At 41.9% G+C, this 22,491-nt stretch overlaps 1 protein-coding gene across 4 annotated transcripts; it reads left to right on the forward strand.

Annotated features, from left to right (window-relative positions):
* The first annotated feature begins 471 nt into the window (after positions 1 to 471).
* Positions 472 to 19,635, forward strand: mpp3a (MAGUK p55 scaffold protein 3a). Of its 4 annotated transcripts, XM_031867870.1 has the most exons (20): positions 472 to 584; positions 7,844 to 7,909; positions 8,030 to 8,148; positions 8,746 to 8,823; positions 9,207 to 9,287; positions 9,490 to 9,627; positions 9,761 to 9,842; positions 10,994 to 11,079; positions 12,299 to 12,373; positions 12,523 to 12,719; positions 13,940 to 14,004; positions 14,896 to 14,916; positions 15,874 to 15,915; positions 17,292 to 17,357; positions 18,018 to 18,173; positions 18,323 to 18,403; positions 18,490 to 18,583; positions 18,672 to 18,780; positions 19,029 to 19,157; positions 19,446 to 19,635. In XM_031867870.1, exons 2-20 carry the CDS (start codon positions 7,873 to 7,875, stop codon positions 19,623 to 19,625), a joined length of 1,836 nt encoding a protein of 611 aa, XP_031723730.1. In that variant the 5' UTR covers positions 472 to 584; positions 7,844 to 7,872; the 3' UTR covers positions 19,626 to 19,635. The 4 variants fall into 4 exon arrangements, with proteins under 4 accessions (XP_031723730.1, XP_031723732.1, XP_031723733.1 ...); XM_031867872.1 differs by having other exon boundaries at positions 472 to 7,909; XM_031867873.1 differs by lacking the exon at positions 17,292 to 17,357.
* The last annotated feature ends 2,856 nt before the right edge of the window (positions 19,636 to 22,491 follow it).

A 22,491-nucleotide genomic window follows, 5' to 3' on the forward strand; every position in this document is an offset into this window, starting at 1 on the left:
TAGGTTGTACAAGGCTTCATAATTCAATTCATAATAATTAAATTGTTAAATCTATAATAGTTCAAAGGTTAGGACTCTAAGAATGTTTAATACATGTCTAATACATTTCACCTGTGTTGTTATTTAACATAGTGTAACAAATTATACTCAAATTAGTCCCAGGGACATGCATGTGGGGGTCCCCGTTGTATTTTTTAGGAGTCCATTGCTGAAAACCATTGAGAATCTCTGCTCTAGGTTTGTAATACATGAGAGGCACAATCTGGTGCTACAGCATTTTATAGGCAGCAGGATACAAAATCTCAGCTCTTCTATAGCATCCTAAATGCACTGATGTGGCCAGAGAGAGCATCAGCGATGTACATGGAGGAGGGTGGTTAGGGGAGGGGCTGAGTGAGGGAGAAAGAGAGGGAAAGAGGCGGACACTCAGCGGCAGCAGGTTTGTGAGAGCAGCAGAACAGAGGAGGAGGAGGAAGAAGGAAGGAAGGAGGAGGAGGAGGAATCAGAGCGAGAGAAACAGTGTGGCTGCAGTCAGGAGGGACACAAACACAGAGAGAGAGGAGGAGATACAGAGAGAAGAGAAGGTAAGTTAGCCACATTTGTCTGTTTATTGCCTTTGTTTCCAGTGTGAACACGAGGTGTCTGATTCGCTGCTATTCAGTGTGTCTTTTCCATTTCATCCTCCGTCTGCCAGCTAACGGCACGCTGTATGGAGGGAGATCAGAGTGCTGTAGCACTGCGGAGAGATGGAGGAGAGAGAGAGGGAGGGACGGAGGGAGGGAGGGAGGGCCGGCCGGCCGGTATTATGCTCTACAGACAGGAGGAAGTAGGAATAGAAAGAAAGACAGAGAGGAGGTGAAACAGAGGGAAATAAACATCTGCCTGGGCTTTGCTGTGAGGGGGTGGGTGTCTGGGGATCGGGGGGGTGTACCATTTGAGGGACAGCACAGGATTGTGTCAGCTGTCAACATCTGTAGTTTTAGCTCCATGTTGGAGATGATATAAGTTTTTGTTGGACCACACCCTTTGAGATTATATGATGGTTTTGTTGTTGCATTTGGTGAGGGTGTGAGTCTGGGAAATGTGTGTGTGTGTGTGTGTGTGTGTGTGTGAAAAGGCATGTTGGATGCTGGCCAAACATGCTTAGTGTTTCCCATTGTCAGGGCAGTGGATTAGCTGCGTGTGAGCGGTGTTTAATCTCGAGCTGGCGAGGAGTCCAGCCAAAGTGCTCGATCTTGTACTGACCGAGATGTTGTCACTCTGAACTGTGTGTGTGTGTGTGTGTGTGTGTGTGTGTGTGTGTGGACATGTATGTAGATATACTGTCCACCAGTGTGTGTTAATGTGCCTGTGTTGTGTCTGTACATGCATGTGAGAAATGCTTTAGTACAAGAGGTTGCAGAGCTCAAATATTCCTTCTACTCCTGGCATCAGTCCTCGGTTAAAATCTTCGCCGTTTGGTGACTGACACAGAAATGATGTCCTCCACCATATTGTAAAATCATGCCGCTCAGACAGGAGCAGTGTAGACCCTCGTCATCTGGCAAAGTGAAACAGTGTCTGAAAGGCAGCCTGCTTAGAACAGCTTGACCGAGCATTTGTTGTTTTAGCGTCTCGATGCCAAGGCATTTTCACAGCATTGTGGATGATGAATTTTCAGAAAGAGCGATGACGATTGAGAGGGTGTTTCTCATGATCCCTACAACCTCACAGGCGGCACAATAATCACGGCAGATGGCACATTTCGTGTTGAAACATCTTTTAAATATACATAGAGGGCTGAGGCATATTCTAGCACACAAACAATGGAGACCATCCTCCCAAGAAGAATGACCGCATCAGTCGGGTCACTGAAACCTCAAGCAGCTGTAGTGGTTGTAATGGGAGGAAAGGAGGAAGTCAGGTGATGGTATAATAGAGCCAAAACAAAATGTTTGACTTCAACACAGGAGTCTGCTGTTTGTTTCCTGTTTCAAACCAACAGACAGCGTTTCTTTCATGATTGTCCCCTTAGCGAAGTAGTCATTTAAACCCAGCCGTTGGAAAAGGTAGGCCCTAAACTAGCCCCTAATAAACTAAACTAGCCCCTAACAGCTATAGACTTATTACTGTGTTTAGATATTAAAAATATAGAATTGTTTTACTATTTTAACTCATTGTTTCCCAAAATAACTTACAAAAGGCTCCCAAAGCACTTAGAAAATATGCAACTCAACTGTTTATTACTTACTGTGTACTTCTACTTCAGAGGAAAACATTGTACTAATACATTTACACAGCAGATTCATATTTTATCCACAAATTTGTATTAATAATTTAACTCTCTAGCATTGTTGAAAGCTCCCCCTTGAACAGACGTATATTTAGATACTTTGTGCTAATAAGGCTTCTCTTCCACTCTGCACTTCAAGTAAACATTTGCATGCAGGACTTTTGTTGTGCGGTATTGTGTCGTAGGCCTATACTTCTACTTCAGAGGAAAACATTTACCTGACATGCTAGTAAGTAACAGTCAAGATGCTCAATATGTGTTCAGTTTATCCAAATAAAACCTATTTTGGAAATTTACTGCCATCGTTTTCGGAGGTTTGAGAGCCTGCATTCAACGAGCCGCCGACAGCTGCACAGAGTGCTGATGCGGTGTTTTTCAAAGTTCATGTTGAATGTGTTGCGTGTCCAAATTGCACCAAATTCAACAAAGCACCTCCAGTAATACACCCGCTAAGTGTGACGTAGATCAGATGAGCACTTCTGTATATATGCGAAGAACACATTTTTTGCTTTATAGTTAAATATATTAGTAGATGTGAACCGCAGCCTCCTTTACACTTATCCATCCAGACCCCCTCCCTTTAAGTTCTTTGTCAAGTAAAGATAATCTCTGGTTTCAGATTTGCTATTTTGTCTGTTTTTGTATCATATATATTTTATCTTTAAAGTTGGACATTTTCCATGATTTTCTGACATTATTTTGCACATTAGATTCATATTTTTATTTGCACAAATGAATGATTAGAAGAATGATCAGTTGCCATCCTAGAGCCAACACAATTCTTTAAGGAAAGAGGAAACCCCACACACTTGCTCAGTGTCAGTGTATAGCAGTGGCTGCTCTGTAGTATCTTCAGAAGCTCTTGCGGTTCAGGTTTTACTGGATGAGGCATCAAAGAGACCTTAAGAGACCTGATGAAACTCTTGGCAGCGTGTTCATCGCTGTGAGGGCCGACTTATGCCCCGCTGAACCTGCTGACGTCAAACCACCTCCAGGGCTCTCGACTGAAAAGCAGGAGAAAAAAAGCTTGTGTGACAAATATAAAGATGAAACTGTGAATAGGAACAAGGGGGAGGGGGGAGGTGTCTGTTGGTTGTGTGTTCATGTTCGTTGAATGCTGTGATTCCAAACTACTTCTCTGTGTATGAATGAGACAATCACATGTGGATGACCAACACAAAGAATAACATTCAGTGGTTTACAAATATCTTATTTAACACAGGATAACGTCGATAATGCAGTGGCAGTGGTAGTAACTGCTGATCCGTCTGCATTTGAGCTAAATGTGTCGAGATGAAGGTTTTATGACGAAGGCTGTTATCTGATCAGCTGACTTCTTCTGACCTCACCGGGGCTCCATCATGTTTGTGTGATCTGCAGCTAAGCTCTTAACTAGATTTGAACTGAAAATGTCATATTTTTTTTTTTTGCAAAAAGCATGTTTGAGTCTATTTTTGGGATCAGTGACGTTTTGGTGTTTGTAGCCGGGTTTTTGCAGTGATGTGAGATGGTGCTTTCTGAAGGCCTGTGTGAGCCAGGGGCATCTGTTCGTAGTTTTAAAGGGGCAGTGAGAGAGAGAGAGCTGTCGGTAGTCAAGCAGACCAAACTGTGCTCTACTGAGCTCGTGCTGGTGTTGATTCTCAGTGGGATTAGTATTTACTCATGTCATGGAGTATGTAGTGGAGTACAAATGGAATACTTCTAATATGTCTTCATTAATCATGTTAACACTCTTAATGTTTTCCAGAGTATGCATAATTAACTCTTATTACCTACATTTTAAATCTATAAACATACTTAGCAACCAGGACCAAGGGCATGGACACACCAGCATTTATAATCTGTACAGATTTAGCATTGCACCCCTGTAACATTATTGGACTCTTGATGGACAGTTTAAAACAAAGGATCAAAGTCATCACAGCAGAATCAGAGGTGTTGTCTTTTCTTTTCTTCATTGTTAAAACCTGGAAACTACATGACCCATAATTCAACTCTGCCGGTGAAAAATTTGTCAGAGATTCGGATGTTAGCGAGATACAGAGGTACAGAACTCCACATCTCCAGATTTATTATATTTTTAAACCAATATTTATCAGCCACAAAAGGCTTTGTATCTATATGTTACATATGCAGTAGTACTCCCCAAGACCTGTAGACAGACTTTGATGTGTAATATCAATGCTTTTCATTTCAACAGAGTTACAGCAGTGAATGCATTTGCTTGTGAATCTATCTGGAGCCTTTACGTATATTTCAACTTTGGTGAACTTTGGCGCACAAATTTGCATTTCTGATTACTCACAAACCGTCTTTTCAGTGCTGAATTTTATGGGAACGGACAACTGGAGAACCCAAAATGAAGAAAACTATCTTATGCCATTAGCTGTGTTATACCGTCCGATTTTAATTTTGCTTTGGCATTGTTTGTGCGATCTACTCCTGTCTCATGACTGACTCCCGAAATGTTTCGTAATGTTACGTAACTGTTCGTTTATAGTCCAGGTAGTGGCTGAGAGCACAATGGTCACTATGTAATCAGTGTTTGGTGCAAAGGCTGCTACGAGAGGTTTTATACAGACAGAAAATTATATTATTATTATTATTATATATTCATCAAATTGCAACTTTGGAAAATCAATGCAGATTTTTTTAATTTGAAAACTTTAAACATAAATTAAGTTTACTTTTGTTCCTCAATGAGTCAAACTCACGACCACCTCAATCCATTGATTGTCAGGAGAATCAGTGGGAACGACACCCCCCCCATGGGTGCCACTTAGAGGTGCTCCCACAATGCCGTTCTCTGAAGACCTCACCAGGTTAGAGGATGATGTCATTCTCCCACGACTCTTAACTCACTCAGCTGCTGCAGGTGTAATGAACCACAAGCTTTTGATTGTTTTGTTATTGGTGGAAGTAGAAAAGAAGCTGATGATGCAAAGAATGGTGACAATAAAGATATTAGAAATGGAGATTCTCTAGTCATGTTACAAGCCTTGATTTTGGGACGTGTTTATGTCAGAGAGGGTTGTCCTCTTAAGTCATCACAGGGTCAGGCTCTGCTCATTCCTCACGGTCCTTTTCAGAGCCAGGCATCAAGATGTCTTATCCCTTTATAGTCCAAGAGTTTATTAGTTATTTGAGGACCTAACTATAGATTAGAGTAAATTAAGTAAGTTATGTAAGTAAGTTATGCCGTGGGCTACAACATTGTTGTTTTTATGAGCCTAAATTTGTTGACATTTTGGCCCCATTTAAAGTGTGCTGTATTGGCTATTAGCTTTTCCTGGTTGCAATGTACGTTTGGATGTACAGACTATTACTGGATTAATTTGACACCGATTATGGAGATTTATTTGCAGTTTACTTCCTTTTATTAATAATAAACAAATATTAACAATACTTTTAGAAACACGTTGACATTATTTTTTACTATAAATAAGGACGACTAATATGATTTCAGTTGGACTTAGTCGTCTTATAGTAATAGTATAATAAATGAGGAAAGTTTAAAAACAAAATGAGGAACTATTAAAGTTTTTGTTGCTGAAGATGGTCGTGGGTGACACAAATCAGTGAAAAGTGAATATTGATATGAGTGAAGCACTTTACCAGTGAAACTACAGTATATTGATGATGATGTTTCTTTCCTCCTCTGAGTTAAAAATAGTGACGTTATGGAGAAAATCCCATCTGACACACTTGAGAATAAAGAGCCTCTCTTGTGTGTCGTTCCCACTGATTCTCCTGACAGAACAAAGAATAAAATAAGCGCTGCCTCCCTCCTCATCTTTTCCTCATCCCTCTATCTGGCTCTCTAATATCCTCTCTGTTCATTATTCATGAACTCATTGCTGTCTCCGGCTGTCTGTGGTGCGCTTAATCATATTCTGAATATTTACCATCCAAGCACAAGGATACATTTCAGAAATGCTTTAGGAGGAAGGAGAAAATTTCAATCTTGCAATATAGAAACATTAAAATACAATGTACGGTGCTGTACTGTGTTTTTCATGAACAAGCTCATAGAAATACAGAAGCGCGACTGTTTGCCTTGACGTTGCAATGTATAGGAACTCCTCCCACTCATCCCACTGGGAAGATTCCCACCCCAGTTCCAGTCACGTATCTTGATGGACTGTTTGGGATACTCAATCTTCATCAGCATTGTCTTCCTCTCCTAACTCCTGTTCCCCTGAGTGTTTAGTTTGTCTGCATTTCTAATCCCAGACCTGCTATTCCTCATCCGTCCTCTACCTGCCACTGCAGAGTCTGCACACCACCTGACCAAATCATCTGCCTGCACAGCTGCTTCACATTAGCCTCACAATGAACTAGATATGTTGTTTCCAGCCTTGTTCCTGTCCTGGCCATCTGCTTGCCTTATAGCTTTTTGGTCTTATTTTGGAACTTACTTCCTTCATGTTGCTGTCTGCAAGCTGCTTTTACCCCTCTGATATAAACCTGTTTCTCCAGTCTTGTTGGTTGTTAGCTTTAGTGTTTCTTTCTGTGTCAATCAGTCAGTGTTTCTAGATTGATTTGATATGTTCCTGCAATAACTGCTCAAAGAGCGATCACTAAACACTGAAAATTCACAGATTTGTAAAAATGATTATTGATATAAGCTCAACAGTCTCAAGGTAACACACCAAGACAAGATGCCTCATCTTGACAGGCGTCCGTAAGGTGACGGACACGGTAACACGAACAGCAATGTTTATTTTACACATACAAAGCAGACACGCACACTACTGTCAGACAGGTTAAGCTTCTTTTCTAAACAGTCTGAATAAAATACAATTTCTGTCAATATTTTCACAACCTTGCGTCCACATTTTTGTAACCCATACTGTTTATCGTTGATGTTCAACACAACTCATTCAAACAAGCTAATACTCTTTATTGCAGCTTTGTTGTGTGGTTTTGGTTTTACTGCATTTTCCGGTTGTTTTGTTATCGGATCATAGTGTGATATGTTGGAGTCTGCGGTTTGTGTTATTGACTTGTGTTTCTAGTGGCAGGAAGTATGGAGAATATTGAGTGGAGTGACGAGGATATTGATCTGTAGGGACTGCAATAATCCAGCAGTCTGTGCGGTACTTCAGCCGACTGTAGCGGTGTAGATCTGTCAGCTTATGAATATAGATATATAAAGAAAGTTATTGTACAGTATGTACTGCAACGAAAATTAATTTAGTCCTTTTATGGAGAGCTAAAATCATTTTCCGAGTAGGCAACCATATTGTATAGAATACTGTTTGTGCCAGATGATCCCGTTACACACCAACACAAACACACAGGGCCTGGTGAGACTCAGCGTGATTAATAGTACTATAATGCCAGCCGACTTGCACATACACACCTACATGTTCACAGACGAGGTAACTGCGCTGCAAAATGGGAGAAATGCGGCTTGGATTTACAACATGAAGCCTACATGGGGATGATATATGGCTATAAATAACACCATTACCTTTTTATTATTTTGCTATTTGTGAGAATATCCTCTCAGAAACTGAAAGGATCTGTATGGAATGCTGATTATAATTACAATACCCCCCCTTCCAGGTTTCCTCCCCTCCTCACCTCACTGACCCATGAAAGAAGCCATGCCGGTCCTCACAGCAGGAGCGGGTGAGATGAGTTGGCACAGATGCTCAACACATAGTGTCCCATACTGCTTGAAGCTCGCTGTGCTCCATCTGTTCACGTTCATATGCACGCTGGTTTTTCTTCTACCTCTCTCCTCTACAGGGCTACATGAAACGTTGGCCCTGCTGACCTCTCAGCTGCGGCCCGATGCCAATCACAAAGAGGACATGGTCTTCCTGAAAGACGTCTTCAGTGAGCGGAGTTTGGGATATCTCATGAAGGTGAGGAATGGATCATAATCCATCTAAGTCTGATTCTACAAGTTATTTACATGTGGAGCAATGTACCACTGAATGTGCTCCAAAAGAAAAAAAGTTTAGTGGATCCAAATTATTCTTTTAAAGAAAGAAAATCTTCACAGTAATACATTTCAAGCATTGTGCAGTTTTAATGGAGACATGCACTCTTTTTTTCAATGCTGAAAAAACAGTAGTTTTTAAACGTGCCTATGGTATAATTTCAGATAGTAGTTTTTTATGAGCTGGTCCCTGTTTTGTTTGTCTCTTGCATGAAGACGCACATTCACACACATTCCTGCCAGTGGATTTATATATTCCACTGATCTGTAGATGGTGTTAAGGCACCAAGACACGTAGCAGTGCTATGGGGATGAAGACTGCTTAGCTAGTAAACATGGATGTAGACAATGCAGGATGTGTTAGACCTCAGGGATTCAACACAATGCATTTTGATGAGTAACACTGAATGTCAGCATCACTTTTGTTTGTTTAAAAGAAGACTCCAGGAGGCCTCTCTAACCTTCAGCTTGTCCTGTCCATTCCCTCTTCTCTAATTAACCACACGTGCTTGTGTTACAGATTCACGAGAAGTTGAGACAGTATGAGAGACAGAGTCCAACACCCGTCCTCCACAGTGCCTCTTCTCTGGCAGAGGATGTAAGTTCACCTCACAGACACACACACACACACACACACACACACACACCCACACACACCCTAAATTACTTTTCCACTTGGGCACAGCAGTCAATAACATTGAGTTAGCTCCGACAGAGAAGCAATGCAGGTATCAAAAGTGAATTTTAATGTTCTCAAAGTGCTGAATCATCCCGATGCTCTTCTAATGAAACTCCATATCCTGCTGCTCACCAGTTATCAGCGGGGAAACTGCTGACCTTAGCTACTTATCTTCCTCTGTGTGCATGTCTGTTGTGTATCCGTGTGCATTTATTCTCCAGTAAAATGCAGCCTGCATTACTGGTATACACGTGCATTAGTTGGTACTAGGCCAGGGCTCATGCGTGTTTTGTGACTGGCAGGTGGCAGAGGAGCTGCAGAGCGGACCAATGAGCACCGAAGAAAAAGAGCTGCTGCTCCTGCTGACGTCACCACATCTCAAGGTAAAAACCCTTAGACTTTTGTTTTGGATTTTTTGGTCTTACTATAGTATAATCATGAGGAGATGAAGCACTAGTGTATATCCATTTGGCCAATTTTCCTGTCAGACATTTTATTTGCGCTGAAATTCATCTCTCAAGGTCGTAGACTGTCGGCTCAACATCAGTACTGAATTTTCAGCACATCTGTTCTCTGTCCCATCAGGCCGTTCTCTCGGTGCACGACACCGTGGCACAGAAGAACTTTGATCCCGTGCTGCCGCCGCTGCCAGATGACTTCGAGGATGAGCTGGAGGAAGAGTCGGTAAAGATTGTCAGGCTAGTGAAGAACAAGGAGCCTCTGGTGAGTTGTGAAGGATGAGAGTGGAAGAACATAAGAGCCTTCAGGAGAACTGGATGAAAGAGGAAGAGATTATGGGACTGAGACCTTTTGCTCTTTTCCATTAATGATCTTGTATTAATTGTCTGTACTCCAGGGAGCCACCATCAGGCGGGATGAAGCCACTGGGATGGTGATCGTGGCTCGAATCATGAGAGGAGGTGCAGCTGACCGAAGCGGTAAATTGTGCTTCTTCTTCTTCTTTTGTCACTTTGGGCTTTCTACAAGCCGTGTCAGACTACTAGACTGCAAGTATCTGCAGTTCCCAACCTTGGGGTGGTACACTGATGAAGGGTAGTGAAATGAAAGTAAGAATCTGACCAGAAAATAATGTGATAGAACTGCTGCCGTTCAGGGCTGTAGCCATCCATTTTTTATAAATAATGAGGTCATGAGTCCAATTTCTTTCTGGACATTTTTGCCATTGCTGAATAGTTAATGAAATAGAAAAGACTCAGGGATGACATGAAAAAAAGTTTCCTGCATGGAAGACAGCCAGGACTTTGCAGTAATGTAGCACAGCAGCCCTCAGGAAGCTGAGCTACAGGACGCCTCAGGAGGCTCCTGATGTTTACTGCACTTTGATGGCATTTGTCTTCTTGCAACCAGTGAAAATTGGTGTTTCACAAACAGAATATTCAAATATGCATATATGTAAGGAACAACAAATCAAATCTGATACTGTGGTGAGTGAGATCAAAGCCACAATGATAGAGATGCAGCAGCAGGAGGAGGAAAATGAGAGGGATAGTGCGGTTGTTTTGCGGAAACTAAAGCTCTCCACAAGTCCCCAGAGAATCAATCACATGATAGATACTCAGCAAAGATCCTTTCATGGGCGTTACCATGGAAATATCAGCCACATGCAGGTGTATGTGTGTGTGTGTGTGTGTGTGTGTGCGTGTGTCGACACAGGAAACATGCATGCTGGGAAAGTAAACCAATCAGTGTTTGTATCCGTTAATTATTAATGTCATGCTGCTTTTCTTGTTGCATCAAGTGATGGAAAAAGTCCTCTTCAGTGTATAGAGAGAATCTGTAGAGAGATTTCAGAATCGGCCTCAGGTCTCTTTGTGAATGCATACGTTATGTTAGTATGAGTCTGCTATATGTGCTTCTCTGTCCTGAGGGGAATGTATTGGTCGTATTGCTCTCAGCCTTTTATTTCATTGTTGTGGCTGCAGCTAATGAGATCACAGTTGATGATGGACGCGACTCGTGTCTGTAGATCTGACAACAATACTGATGTTAAGATGTGAATCAAATACCCCAAAGACCCAGTGTAGTCGCTTTGATTGTCAGTGATGTTTTTGCCCACTCGTCCTCACAGGATTGGTCCATGTAGGAGATGAACTCAGGGAGGTCAATGGAGTCTCTGTGATCCAGAAGAGGCCTGATGAGATCAGTCAGCTGCTGGTAAGACAGACAGACAGACAGTGCTGCTGTATGTTTAGAGAAATACTGGTATACATTTACAACGTAGAAATACTCATTTTATACTACATAAAAAAATGTAAGACTGGGTACAAAAATGTATTTCCTGAATTATCAGGATTTTCAGTTGAATGATCCCATTTTCTCAGATTTGTGCTCAAGTTGTCGACGGTATTATGAATGTATATATATTTTTCTTTTTTGTAGTGATATCATGAAATGGTTTTTTTTCAATTTATTCTATCATTTGCACTTTTAAGCAATTTGTATACTCAAAATAAATCAATATTTTTAATTATCTGACATGAGCATGTGGGGAGATCATGCATACGTCCGTGTGTGTATCTGTCTGTCTGTCCGCGGCTAATCTCATATGCTGCTGGACACATCAGCCTTACATTTATGGTTGCAATGATTCCCAATTTTTGAAAAAAAAAACTGTTTTATACCAAACCGTTGAAGTATGACTTTTTTAATCCAAATTGTTTGTTTTCGGATAGTTCCGGTGAATGTTATGCCATCACCATTAATGTCTACAAAGACTCTGAACCCACCGATGTATCTGCCACAGTCACAGGATCTGTGAGGCTGGAAGTCAAAGTGTTTTCTTAAATACTTTAGATCAGCATGTAGAAACGTGCTACTGCTTTTTTAGATGTATTGCAATAGCAAATAGAATCTCAAGTCACTGATCCCCATGAGGCATCCAAACATAAATAAATGGTCAATGACATATTCAGAAAATCACTTTTCGCACCCAACAAAAAATCTCTTTAAAGAACCATAACTTAATACACCGGTTCTATACTATTTGCTATGATCCAGTATTTTGAACTGAGCCGAATGAAATGTGTTGATTTGCATTTTTTCCTTTAGTAGAACAGAGAGAAAAGGCTCCGGCCATGTTTTGCTTATTACATTCAGGGTTCCCTGTATTTGCCCCAGACAGAAGCAGTGCTAAATGTAGTGGTGGGTAAACTACAAACTCTTTAGGATCTAAAGTCTATCGGGATCACGGTAGAGGTGATTCATCAGCTAAAATGTTCTGTCCATCTTTTATTTATTTATAAACAGGGTGCACTGATAGATAAAATCTACCTCAGGGAGCCTTTTGAGTGAAGAGAAGTGAGTGTTTGTCTTTAATTTGAGGCTGCAGTCACACTCCTCTCTCCCCTACTTCCTCTGTCTATTTGTGATCTAGTCCCAATCCCAGGGCTCCATCACTCTAAAGATAATCCCTGCCATTAAAGAAGAGGACCGACTGAAGGACAGCAAGGTGAGATGAAGAGTGAGAGACTGAGGTATTCCAGATGAATCATTCCTTAAATGACGTAAAACACTGATTAAAACACTGTTAAAAAGTTTTGTCCATGTTTATTTACAATGATAGAAATCTAAATATGTAGTTCTTGTTTTTGATTCCAGGTGTACATGAGAGCCTTGTTTGACTACATCCCGTTGGAAGACAAGGCGACACCTTGCCAAGAAGCGGGACTTCCTTTCAAGCGGGGAGACATCCTGCAGGTCGTGACCCAAGACGACCACACGTGGTGGCAGGCCAAGCGTGTGGGAGACAGCAACCTGCGGGCCGGACTCATCCCATCCAAACTGTTCCAGGAGAGGTAAAAGTACCCAGGGGGGAGACGGGTGTCACATCATGTATCTGCAAAACCTGTGGTGTAACCTGATCAGTGCCAGCACTGTACTGTTCACCCGTATTTATGTTATCCAGCTATTTGTAATCTGTCAAATCCACATTTGTGTGTTCCACTTTGAAGGGTCAACTTTGATTAGATGGAGCATCAAAGCAGCGTGGAAAATAAATAAATCGAAACACAGCCTTGAATAGGCACATGCTGATACTGTTGGTGTCATAATCCGTCAGTAGGATGATCTCAGCTGGCCGGGAGATCCCTGCCAAACACTGCAGCGTCTGTTGGATTAATAACCACAGCTTAAACACAGAGAAAGACGCATGGCAGAGGGGTATCTGAGCTCTGGAAAGCCTATGTGATGCGTTTTGTAGGTTAAACAAATGTTCAGGATGATATAACACTTAATTTCTGCTGATGCTGTGGGTTCCTGCTGCACTGTGGGTTAAAACAATGATGAATGAAAAACAACTCTTTAAATGCATCGCTATGAAAGGTAGCATAAGCTCACGTCTGCTTGCTCACAATGTGCTGTGGATTACGGAAAGGGCCTACCGTGCACCGAGCTTGAAGTCACCGTATATATATTTATTTTTATAAAGTCAATCAACCGGCTATAAAGAGAGACATAAAACCACTACAGAGAGATGCAAAACTACCTCAAAATGACCATGAAGAGACGTAAAAAGATCACAAATAGATCGAGATGACACCAGAGAAACACAAAATACCACAGACACAAAGGAAGACGAAGAGACCTTAAACAACCACAAAGAGAGATAAAAATACCTCGAAGAGATCGATCGAGACAACAACAATGAGACGCAACCCCACAGAGACCACATAAAGATGTTGAGACATAAACCAACCACAAAGAGGCACAGAAATAAGACAAAGAGACTTAAAGCAACCACAAGGAGGCCGCGCTGTTTGTAGTTGTTTTGTGGCTCTCTGTTTGGGTGTCTTCTTCTTATGTAGAAGCTGTGGCGGCCCAGTTTGTTCCCAGGGGCCCGTTGTCTCATAATCTGTCTATAAGTGTTTTATGTCCCTCTCTCTATCATGTTTAAATCTTCTGTTCCACCTCTCTTGACATTCCCTCCTCACCTTTTGCTTACTGTGTATTTCTGACCTGATGATTCTCCTCCTGCCTCCATCCTCTCTGGCTCTTTGTTTGCTGCGCATTTCTCCAGGCGACTGGCCTACAGGATGAAAATGGGCACACTTCCGAATCCAAAATCCCCTAAAAAGCCCGTCTGTAAGTTTCTGCTTCCCAGGATTCCACTGCATCTTCAGCATTATTTCATAATCACAGTTTTTACTACCTGCAGCATCTCTCAGTATCAACTCCTCTTTCACTACTGATGTACTCGGACACTGTCATTATAGGACAATGATATCTCCGCTGGATAAATGCAGCAATGTTTTCATTGACATTTATTGACCTTTTGTGCTGGTAATTGGCATTTTCAGAGGCAATAGGTCTGTCCTCTCCATGCAGCTATATGGGCATGTTTTTAAAAGGGATGAGAGAGAGAGAGAGAGAGTGAGATGGAGGGGCACAGAGACGGAGGGAGAGATCAGTTATGAATTAATCTCCTTCATGTTTGGTCCATCTGGCCAGTGAGCAGCTTAAGTACATCCAGAAAGCGTTACAAGCTGCACCCACTGAGAAACAAAGCCTCAACAACACAATACACGTCTCACTTTCTCACTCGATACCATAGACGCCGCGTGTAAACGGCCAGGTGAGTGGGTAATGTGAGTGGTGGCTCTTCGTGGCGCGTAAGCTGCAGGTGATCCGATTAGGCCTGAGCCACTGGGAGACAACAAGAGCTTAGCAGTGTGGCAGCTAGCCCCGTCACAGTACGCCACGCAGCAGCAGGCCTGCGGGGACTCTTCTGTCTCGGCCTCTCTCCGCGCTCCTCCAACCCTCTGATTAATTCCCCTAAATCCCAGCAGGGGCCCTCTTTGTCTGTGACGTCATTGACGACGGCAATAGACCTCTTCAAATGTTAAATCCTCATTTCATAAATTTCCAAATATCATTCTTTTTATCTGCCCATCTACACACCGAAATGACCCTTAGGTTTACCGACTCTAACGTTTTACGCTCTCCTCCGTTTCTCCTTGTTGCAAACTGTATCAGATGACCAAGGATGTGATAAAGGTGGGTACGTGTGCAGAAACAAACATGATATATAGAGAAGGCAGTCACATCCTCACACACAGCACACAATGGAAAATGTTCATAGAGGCCTCAAAGCCTCAATGTGTGTGTGTGTGTGTGTGTGTGTGTGTGTGTGTAGAAGGGGGTGGGGGGATTTTCTGCTGCTTCCAGCATAATTCCTCCCCTCCTGCTGTTAGTGCACCAGACTAGAATAGAGATTCTTTGCCTAGCTTGTGTGTGTGTGTGTTTGTACCAGGTGATGTGCAGGCAGAGCAGCATCCCTGGAGACTTCAGCCCAACCAAGCAGAGCTTGTTGAAGATAACAATAGCTCCTCTTTTGTTTTGCGTCATCCTCAGGCTCCATTATCTTTTGTTCTGTGTCCTCTTTTTCAGCTGCTGTTTGCAATGTTGTTTTGTCCTGTTTTTTTCTATTCCTATTCAAATTTTCTAAAAATCTGTTAGATTTGATGAAAGAACATAATTGCGGATTTCAAAGAGTTTGTGAGACAGTTTGTACCTCAGCTGTGAATCTTTGGGGAGGAGAGGCTTGTGTACGTACAAGTGTGTGTGTGTGTGTGTGTGTGTGTGTGTGTGTGTGTGTGTGTGTGTGTGTGTGTGTGTGTGTGTGTGTGGGTCACAGAGACTCTGCTCATAGCTGGCTCCTTTCCAGATGAAGGAGAGCCATCTTTCTCCTCTCCTCTCCTCTCTGTATCAAGCCTTCGTTAGTGGCTGTTGCCTCCAACAGCGTTCCTTCGATATCTCTTGGCTGCCCGTCCGCTCTCGCCTCCTGCTGTCTGCCTGCCTGCCTGCTGCCTGTCTGCCCTGCCTGCCCTCTCCTACGCCCCACGGCCCGCCCCCCCCCCCCTCTATAACTCTTCCACCTCCCCTTACTCCTTAACTCTTCCAGGTCTCTTACCCTGTGCTTACCCCCTCTTTTTCCTGCTTGCCTCCCTACAGAGGACTGTGACTGTGAGGGCTATTTCAATGGACAGTACATAGGTGAGAGCGTGTACATCTTTCTCCACCTCCTTCTCCCTATCTGCACTTTGCCTGCTGCAGCCTGGCTGTGTGCTGGTTCCCTGGATGCTTCTGGGCTTGGGGGTCAAAAGGACTGCTTGTGTAGGGTTGACTTGTCTGGGGCCGGGGGTTGAGGGATAAAAGGAGGGGGTGAAGGTTTCCATGGGCGATGGGTCCAGAGACAGATGCCAGAGGAGGAAGATGGATGAGGGGAGACGTATGCAGGAGTAGAAAAAAACATTACAAGTGTTTGTTTCCAACGTGAAAGGAAATATTGTCGAAGAATATGTGTAGGAATTATCGACTCACACTTCTGAAGGTGCCAGTAACAGATCTCCCTCTTCGGGGACTCCACTGCATACAGTAATAAGAGGTAACCATGTCAGATATCACAGTATAAAAGCAAAACAAACGCAGAATGTACTGCATTAAAAGCAAAGCAAAGTGCAGAATTTTTGCTGGTTTATAATTTTTCGAATTATTTCTCAGTTTCCTGAAAAGAACTGTCTTCTGGTACTTATAGGGTAAAGAAAGACGGTGTTCAACTGGTCCACTTCATTTGTACACTTAACACAATAAATTCCAAATAATTGCGAGCGCATGGAGTATTTTAGTAAGTGCACAGCGTGAATATAAATACATGAAAATTCACTTATGTTGAAGTAGAGCTGTTCTTTCAAGATAATTCCTAATTTAGTACCAAATAATAGTTATTCCAGGAAACTTTATTGTAAATTATTAGGAAGGTATGGGAAATGAGGTTACTTATTGCATCGTATCCCAATTTTCTCTTGCCATAACATGCTTTAAATTCAAATCAGAGTGGAGGGAATACATTAGTCGCCTTTATTCTCAACCCCTTCCACTGGCCTCCCCTCCCTCGCCCTTCTTCAGCCCAACCTGACCCCCATTTACTCCCCCCACATCCTGTGAGCTGCTGGAATGATGATGAGCACAAGGAGCGATCTAAACACAGCTGAGAGATTATCAGCACCTTCTTCCTGTAACACAAAATACCTTGTTAAAACAGTATTTGTGCTTTCTATCATGCACTCTGCTTGGAGCTGTAAAACCCTCCCCTCCATCCCTTCACCCGCCCCCCTCCCCCTCCACCTTGCAGTGTTTGGATCCTCGTAAACCTCTCTTCTCTCCCTTCTGCCCTGCATCTAACTAACTGCCCCTGCTGCTGTGCTGTGGCCAGTGCACTGCTTCCCCTTTCCAACCCCAAAACACCCCCCCCTTCATGAGGGCCCTGCTGCGTTGGACGCATTGCACACTCAACCAGGCACGTTTGCTGCTCGTTCACCCTGTGTGGAGGTGTGAGGCTGGGTTGTGTGATGCTCTAACGCCAGTTATAGTCTCTCCTAAGTGTAAAGCAGTGGCGCCCTCCTGTGGCCAGGTGTTTTCCTGGGAATTTTATTCAGGTACAGTGCCCAGCTCATTCCCTCGGGTACACACCACTGACGGGGGATACAGACAGTCCTGGCCATGGGAGACCCTGATTTGCTGTCACTCTCTGCTGATGTGGTGTTTCTCAGGGCCAGGCTGTCCTGTCTGTCCTGCCTCAGCACTTTCAGAGCAGCATGCCTTGTTTGGACCATATTGTTGGAAAATTGTTTATTTTGGATCTTTGATATCTGTTTTAATCACTTTAAAAAAAATAAACCTAAGGAATGGTTTGCTTAAAACAGACTGCTTTACCTGATGTCTTTGTTATCAGCTGCATGTATTCCTATTTTTAGTTGAAGCATGACATCTAATTGGCTCAAAGTTCAGATAATATCTCACACTATCAAATATTTACACGTCAGATAAGAGTGAGCTATTTTAATCACTGTGCACTGTTTACAAAGGTTTTTAATGCATGGTTGGTATTGGTTAATCAATGGTTGGTCTTGACTCGAAAACATTCCTTTGCATTTGCTCACTGTAGCTATCTAATCAGTGCAAAACGATTGTATCTGCATCATGGAAGTGAAATAGTGTTCTCATGTTATTTAATATTGAGATAATAATTTTATAGCTCATGTCGTCTCACGAACATCTTTTTCTTTCTGCTCCTCCTTTCTCTGGCCTCGCTGTAGCTGGTCTACGGAGGAGTTTCCGGCTGAGTCGCAAAGACAGACAAGGGTCCTCCGGAGAGGGTTCTGATCCCAGGGACAACGATTACATGACTTATGAAGAGGTGACCCGCTATCAGCAGAGGCCCAATGAAAGGCCCCGTCTGGTGGTTCTGATCGGTGAGACTGAGCCACTGAATGGCATAAATGTTCTCTGTGATGAAAGTGACACCTTGTGGATCGAAGCATGTGTTACAATCTACCGATGACCCAGGATGATGCATGTGAAGTTAATTCTTTTCCTCTCTTAAACACACGATCCTGCGAAGGATCTCTTGGAGCACGGATCAATGAACTCAAACAGCGTGTGATTGCTGAAAACCCACATCGTTTCGCAGTGGCTGTACCACGTGAGTCACAAGTCGTACACACTGTACCTATCAATGAACCACATTACACTGTACATTATGTAAAGTCCTCCTTTGTGTTTCCACAGATACCACCAGGCCCAAGAAGCCTCATGAGAAGGAAGGTGTGGAGTACCACTTTGTTACCAAACAGCAATTTGATGCAGATGCTTTAAACAACAAGTATGTTCACACTGACACTGTGTTGCTTTTGTGTAAACATGTGTGATTTGTACCATGCTGATGTGAATGTTTTGTTGTTTCTCCACAGGTTCATAGAACACGGGGAATACAAGGAAAACCAATATGGCACAAGTATAGAGGCAATCCGCTCTGTACAGGCCAAGAATAAGATGTGTGTTGTGGATGTGCAGCCTGAGGTAGGCGTCATGTTACAACCGCTGAGCACATCTCAATTTACGACGATAATCAAAATGTATCACACAATCGTATCATGTTACGTGATACAGACCCCGCAGCAGTTTGCTGAGTGTAGATGAGGGCAGGCAGTCGCATCAGATCTGCTCACTGTGTGGAGTGTCTGATGTATCACTGCTGAGCCTCTCCGATCCTGTCTGATTTGTGACCTCTGTTTGCTCTATTGTATGCAAATCCACCATCACTCCAGGCCCTGAGGAGGCTGCGGACAGCAGAGTTCAAGCCCTATGTAATATTTGTCAAACCTCGTGTTCCTGAGAGCAGACGTCGCCGCAGTGCTGCAACTTCACCAGGAGGGGGAGAGCATGGCCGCATTACAGTGAGTCCTACACTTTCTGTCAAGTTGGCATAAGGCTGAAAACAAGGTCAACAACAAAGCTCAACAAAGATTGGTAAAAATAACATTAGCTTTAAATGGTTTAGCGCCTTCATACCTCTCTGATTGCTTATCTGAATAGTATGTTCACCATGTGTTATTAGAACTTTTACTTAAGTAAAGGATCTGAATACTTCGTCCACCACTGAACTGCTTTTGTAAAATGAACTGGTCTTCTGCCTGTGTGCCATGTGTCTTGCTCTCTGTAAATCATTTTGCTTTCTGCAACAGGACGAAGATCTCCAAGAGATGCGTCAGTCCGCGGCTCAGATTGATCAACAGTATGGACACCTGGTAGACCGGATCCTGATCAAGGAGGACTCAGTCAGTGCCTGTGCAGAACTTCGAGGTATCTTGGAAAGGCTGGAGCGAGAATCCTTCTGGGTACCTCTCAGCTGGGTGCGGACCTAAACTTACCCCCCCCCCCCCCCCCCTCCCCACAAGACCCCCCCCCCCCCCCCCCCCCCCCCCCCCCCGGCCCCCCCCCCCCCCCCCCTTCTCCTCCAGAGCTGGTAAGACAGCCATGAACTAAGTCATCAATGGGAGAGGATGGTGTCAGAGGAATACCTCATTGTCTGGAGCCCAGAAATTAGTCTTACTGATGCTTCAAGTCATATTTATTCAGGTTTGGTTTAATTTATTTATTGACTTAAAAAACAAGGGACAGATGAAAGTTTGTAGTGAAAGAAGTGTTTTATTTCTCACACTATCACTCTTTCAAGCTGCATCGTTAATGAGTGTGGAAGGTTTGTGATCCCACTCAGAGGGTTGCTGTCAGTCAGCTTTATTGCGACTCTTGTTGGAGTACCTTTTAGTACCATTTTCTTTTTTTTAGGTTTACAGTTTTATTCAACTCAAATCCAATATCAGAATGCTTCCTGTTAATTCGTACTGCTCATGCATCCAGTTCAATTTTAGAACGAATCATACATTCAGCTGAACAGGAGAAATTGATATATAAAGTTAAGTGAATGCCATTTGAAACTGTTTTTGCAAAATCTAATTTCCACATACGGACAGAAACTAAACGATATCCAAATGGAATGTGAGAATTTTATTTTCTACAAAACTGTTTTTAGGAAACGCATGAAAACTGATCATTTAATCTCAGATGTAAATATTGTAAATGTTAACTCCTCATGTGCCAACGAAAGATCTCGTAGCACTTCGATGCAACCTGTTTACCTTCGATCCTTGGGAACCCACATCTGTTTGTATGTAGAATAATGCCGTGCACAAAGTATGTGTGGATGGATGTTTCAGTGTATGTCCAAATACAACAACCTGAGATGCTCCTTTATGTACAGGAATGGGTTTCGTACAGTTTCCTTGCACATATCCATATTTTTGACTACAGAAAAAGAGGCGGGTACGAGATATTTTCTTTGATAATCAGGGTTTTGCTTTATTGTCAGAAACGATGTGGAGGTGGGAGACGTAATATCCACCGATTTCAAATTAGAATTGAAAGAAAATTAGAGAAAATAAGTCGTCAACTATCAGCTAATATGTTGTGATTGAGTAAAATTTGTATTTATTTATCAAGCAAAAAAACATTCCCTGGTTACAGCTTTTCAATTGCAAAGATTTCTTCTGTTGGTAAACTGAATGTCTTATAGTCTTTTCACACACATGAGAAATTATTACAGAGACCAATATTGACATTCTAGTATCATATTAAGATAGACTTAAACAAAATTAAGTTCAAATTTTTAAGTTTGGATAAATTACCACTTCTACACTAACATTTTGTTGTGTGTGTGGTTAAAATGACGTGGCTTCCAAATCCCTTTTAAACATGCATTTTAAATATGGATCTCTTCATGTTCTGTATGAACCCAGAATGTTGAGTTTGTAATGTGACCTGTACAAAGTGCCATAATAAAAACTAGTTGAGTCAAATGTTTGATCTTAAGTTTTTGCTTTACGCTTTTACTGTATGGTATTATACATCTACTTAAAGATACGATCTGAATACTTTCTGAATAATTCTATATTTTTATATTCGATGCAGAACTGCCAAATATGATCTGGTTCAATGAAAGGAGATGATGCTTTCCTCTGATTTACATTTCTGTGAATAGATACTTTAACAATTTTGAGATATTTAATTGACCAAACAATTAACAAATTAATTAAGATAATAAAATGATTGTCAGAATAATTATTATATAAAAACTGTTAGTTGCAGCCCTGATTTATAAGATATTTTGCATAAATCTTTAAATAACTATAGCTCACAAAAAGTAAAATGATTTATTAAATATAGAAGTAGTATGACGTACCATAAAATGAAAAGTACCTTTTTACACATAAGTGCCATACTCTTCACCACAATAACTGAAGTAGTTTTTATGACTAGCAAACCAATATGTAAAAATGTGATCAATAATAATCTGTTCTGTGTTTGCACCACCTTATCATTAGTGTCAGGTGTCTAGTATTAGTCTATGTATCAAAAGACCTCAAAAGAGGCATCACAGAAGATTGTAATCCTGTTTTGAAATGCACAGTACTGCCTGGATCACACATTTTCTTTGAGATACATCTTAATATATTTGTTATTATAAAAAGATAATACACATGACAACACACTCTCTGTATATAGATGCGATTAAAATAATTCTGAAAACATATTGCCTTTTTCAGACTTTCCTGTAATAAACACCTATTTGGACTGCAGTAATTCTTTATTACTGCCTGCATTCAGTTTCTGTAATTGAAAAAAGATAGGAAGCCCATTATTCTTCCTTTGGAGCGCAGGTTTTGTGAGAGTTTATCATGAGCTCTCTTTCTCGCTCTCATATGTAATTACCTCCTAAGACTGCTGCTGACAGAGCCAATTAAACTGGGTAAGACTCATTCCAATTAGTGAAGCTGCTTCGCTGAGAAAATGGAATTATGTTAGTGTGAAGGTGTGCAGAGGCTGCACACAGATCCTCTGACAATCATTATGACCTAAATGCATACATGCACACAATGACAATGCTGGTATTTAGGGTTAGGGTTAGGCATCGACATGCTATACTATGACCGATTTTGACTTTTTTCGACATGCTATACTATGACTGTTTTTTTGACATGCTATGCTATGACCGTTTTTGACTTTTTTCGACATGCTATACTATGACTTATTTTTTGACATTCTGTACCATGACCGATTTTGACTTTTTTCGACATGCTATACTATGACTGTTTTTGACTTTTTTCGACATGCTATACTGTGACTGTTTTTGACTTTTTTCGACATGCTATACTATGACCATTTTTGACTTTT

Source organism: Anarrhichthys ocellatus, unplaced genomic scaffold (assembly GCF_004355925.1).
Source record: "Anarrhichthys ocellatus isolate YVR2014 unplaced genomic scaffold, GSC_Weel_1.0 scaffold40, whole genome shotgun sequence".
NCBI lineage: Eukaryota > Metazoa > Chordata > Actinopteri > Perciformes > Anarhichadidae > Anarrhichthys > Anarrhichthys ocellatus.

What these genes read in the sequence shown, in the direction of transcription:
- mpp3a (XM_031867872.1), top strand. Translation starts at nt 7,873, where the DNA reads ATGAAAGAAGCCATGCCGGTCCTCACAGCAGGAGCGG. An exon ending in CCTCTTCTCTGGCAGAGGAT is followed by an intron (nt 8,824 to 9,206) that starts GTAAGTTCACCT and finishes TGTGACTGGCAG; the next exon opens with GTGGCAGAGGAGCTGCAGAG. An exon ending in TCCAAACTGTTCCAGGAGAG is followed by an intron (nt 12,720 to 13,939) that starts GTAAAAGTACCC and finishes GCATTTCTCCAG; the next exon opens with GCGACTGGCCTACAGGATGA.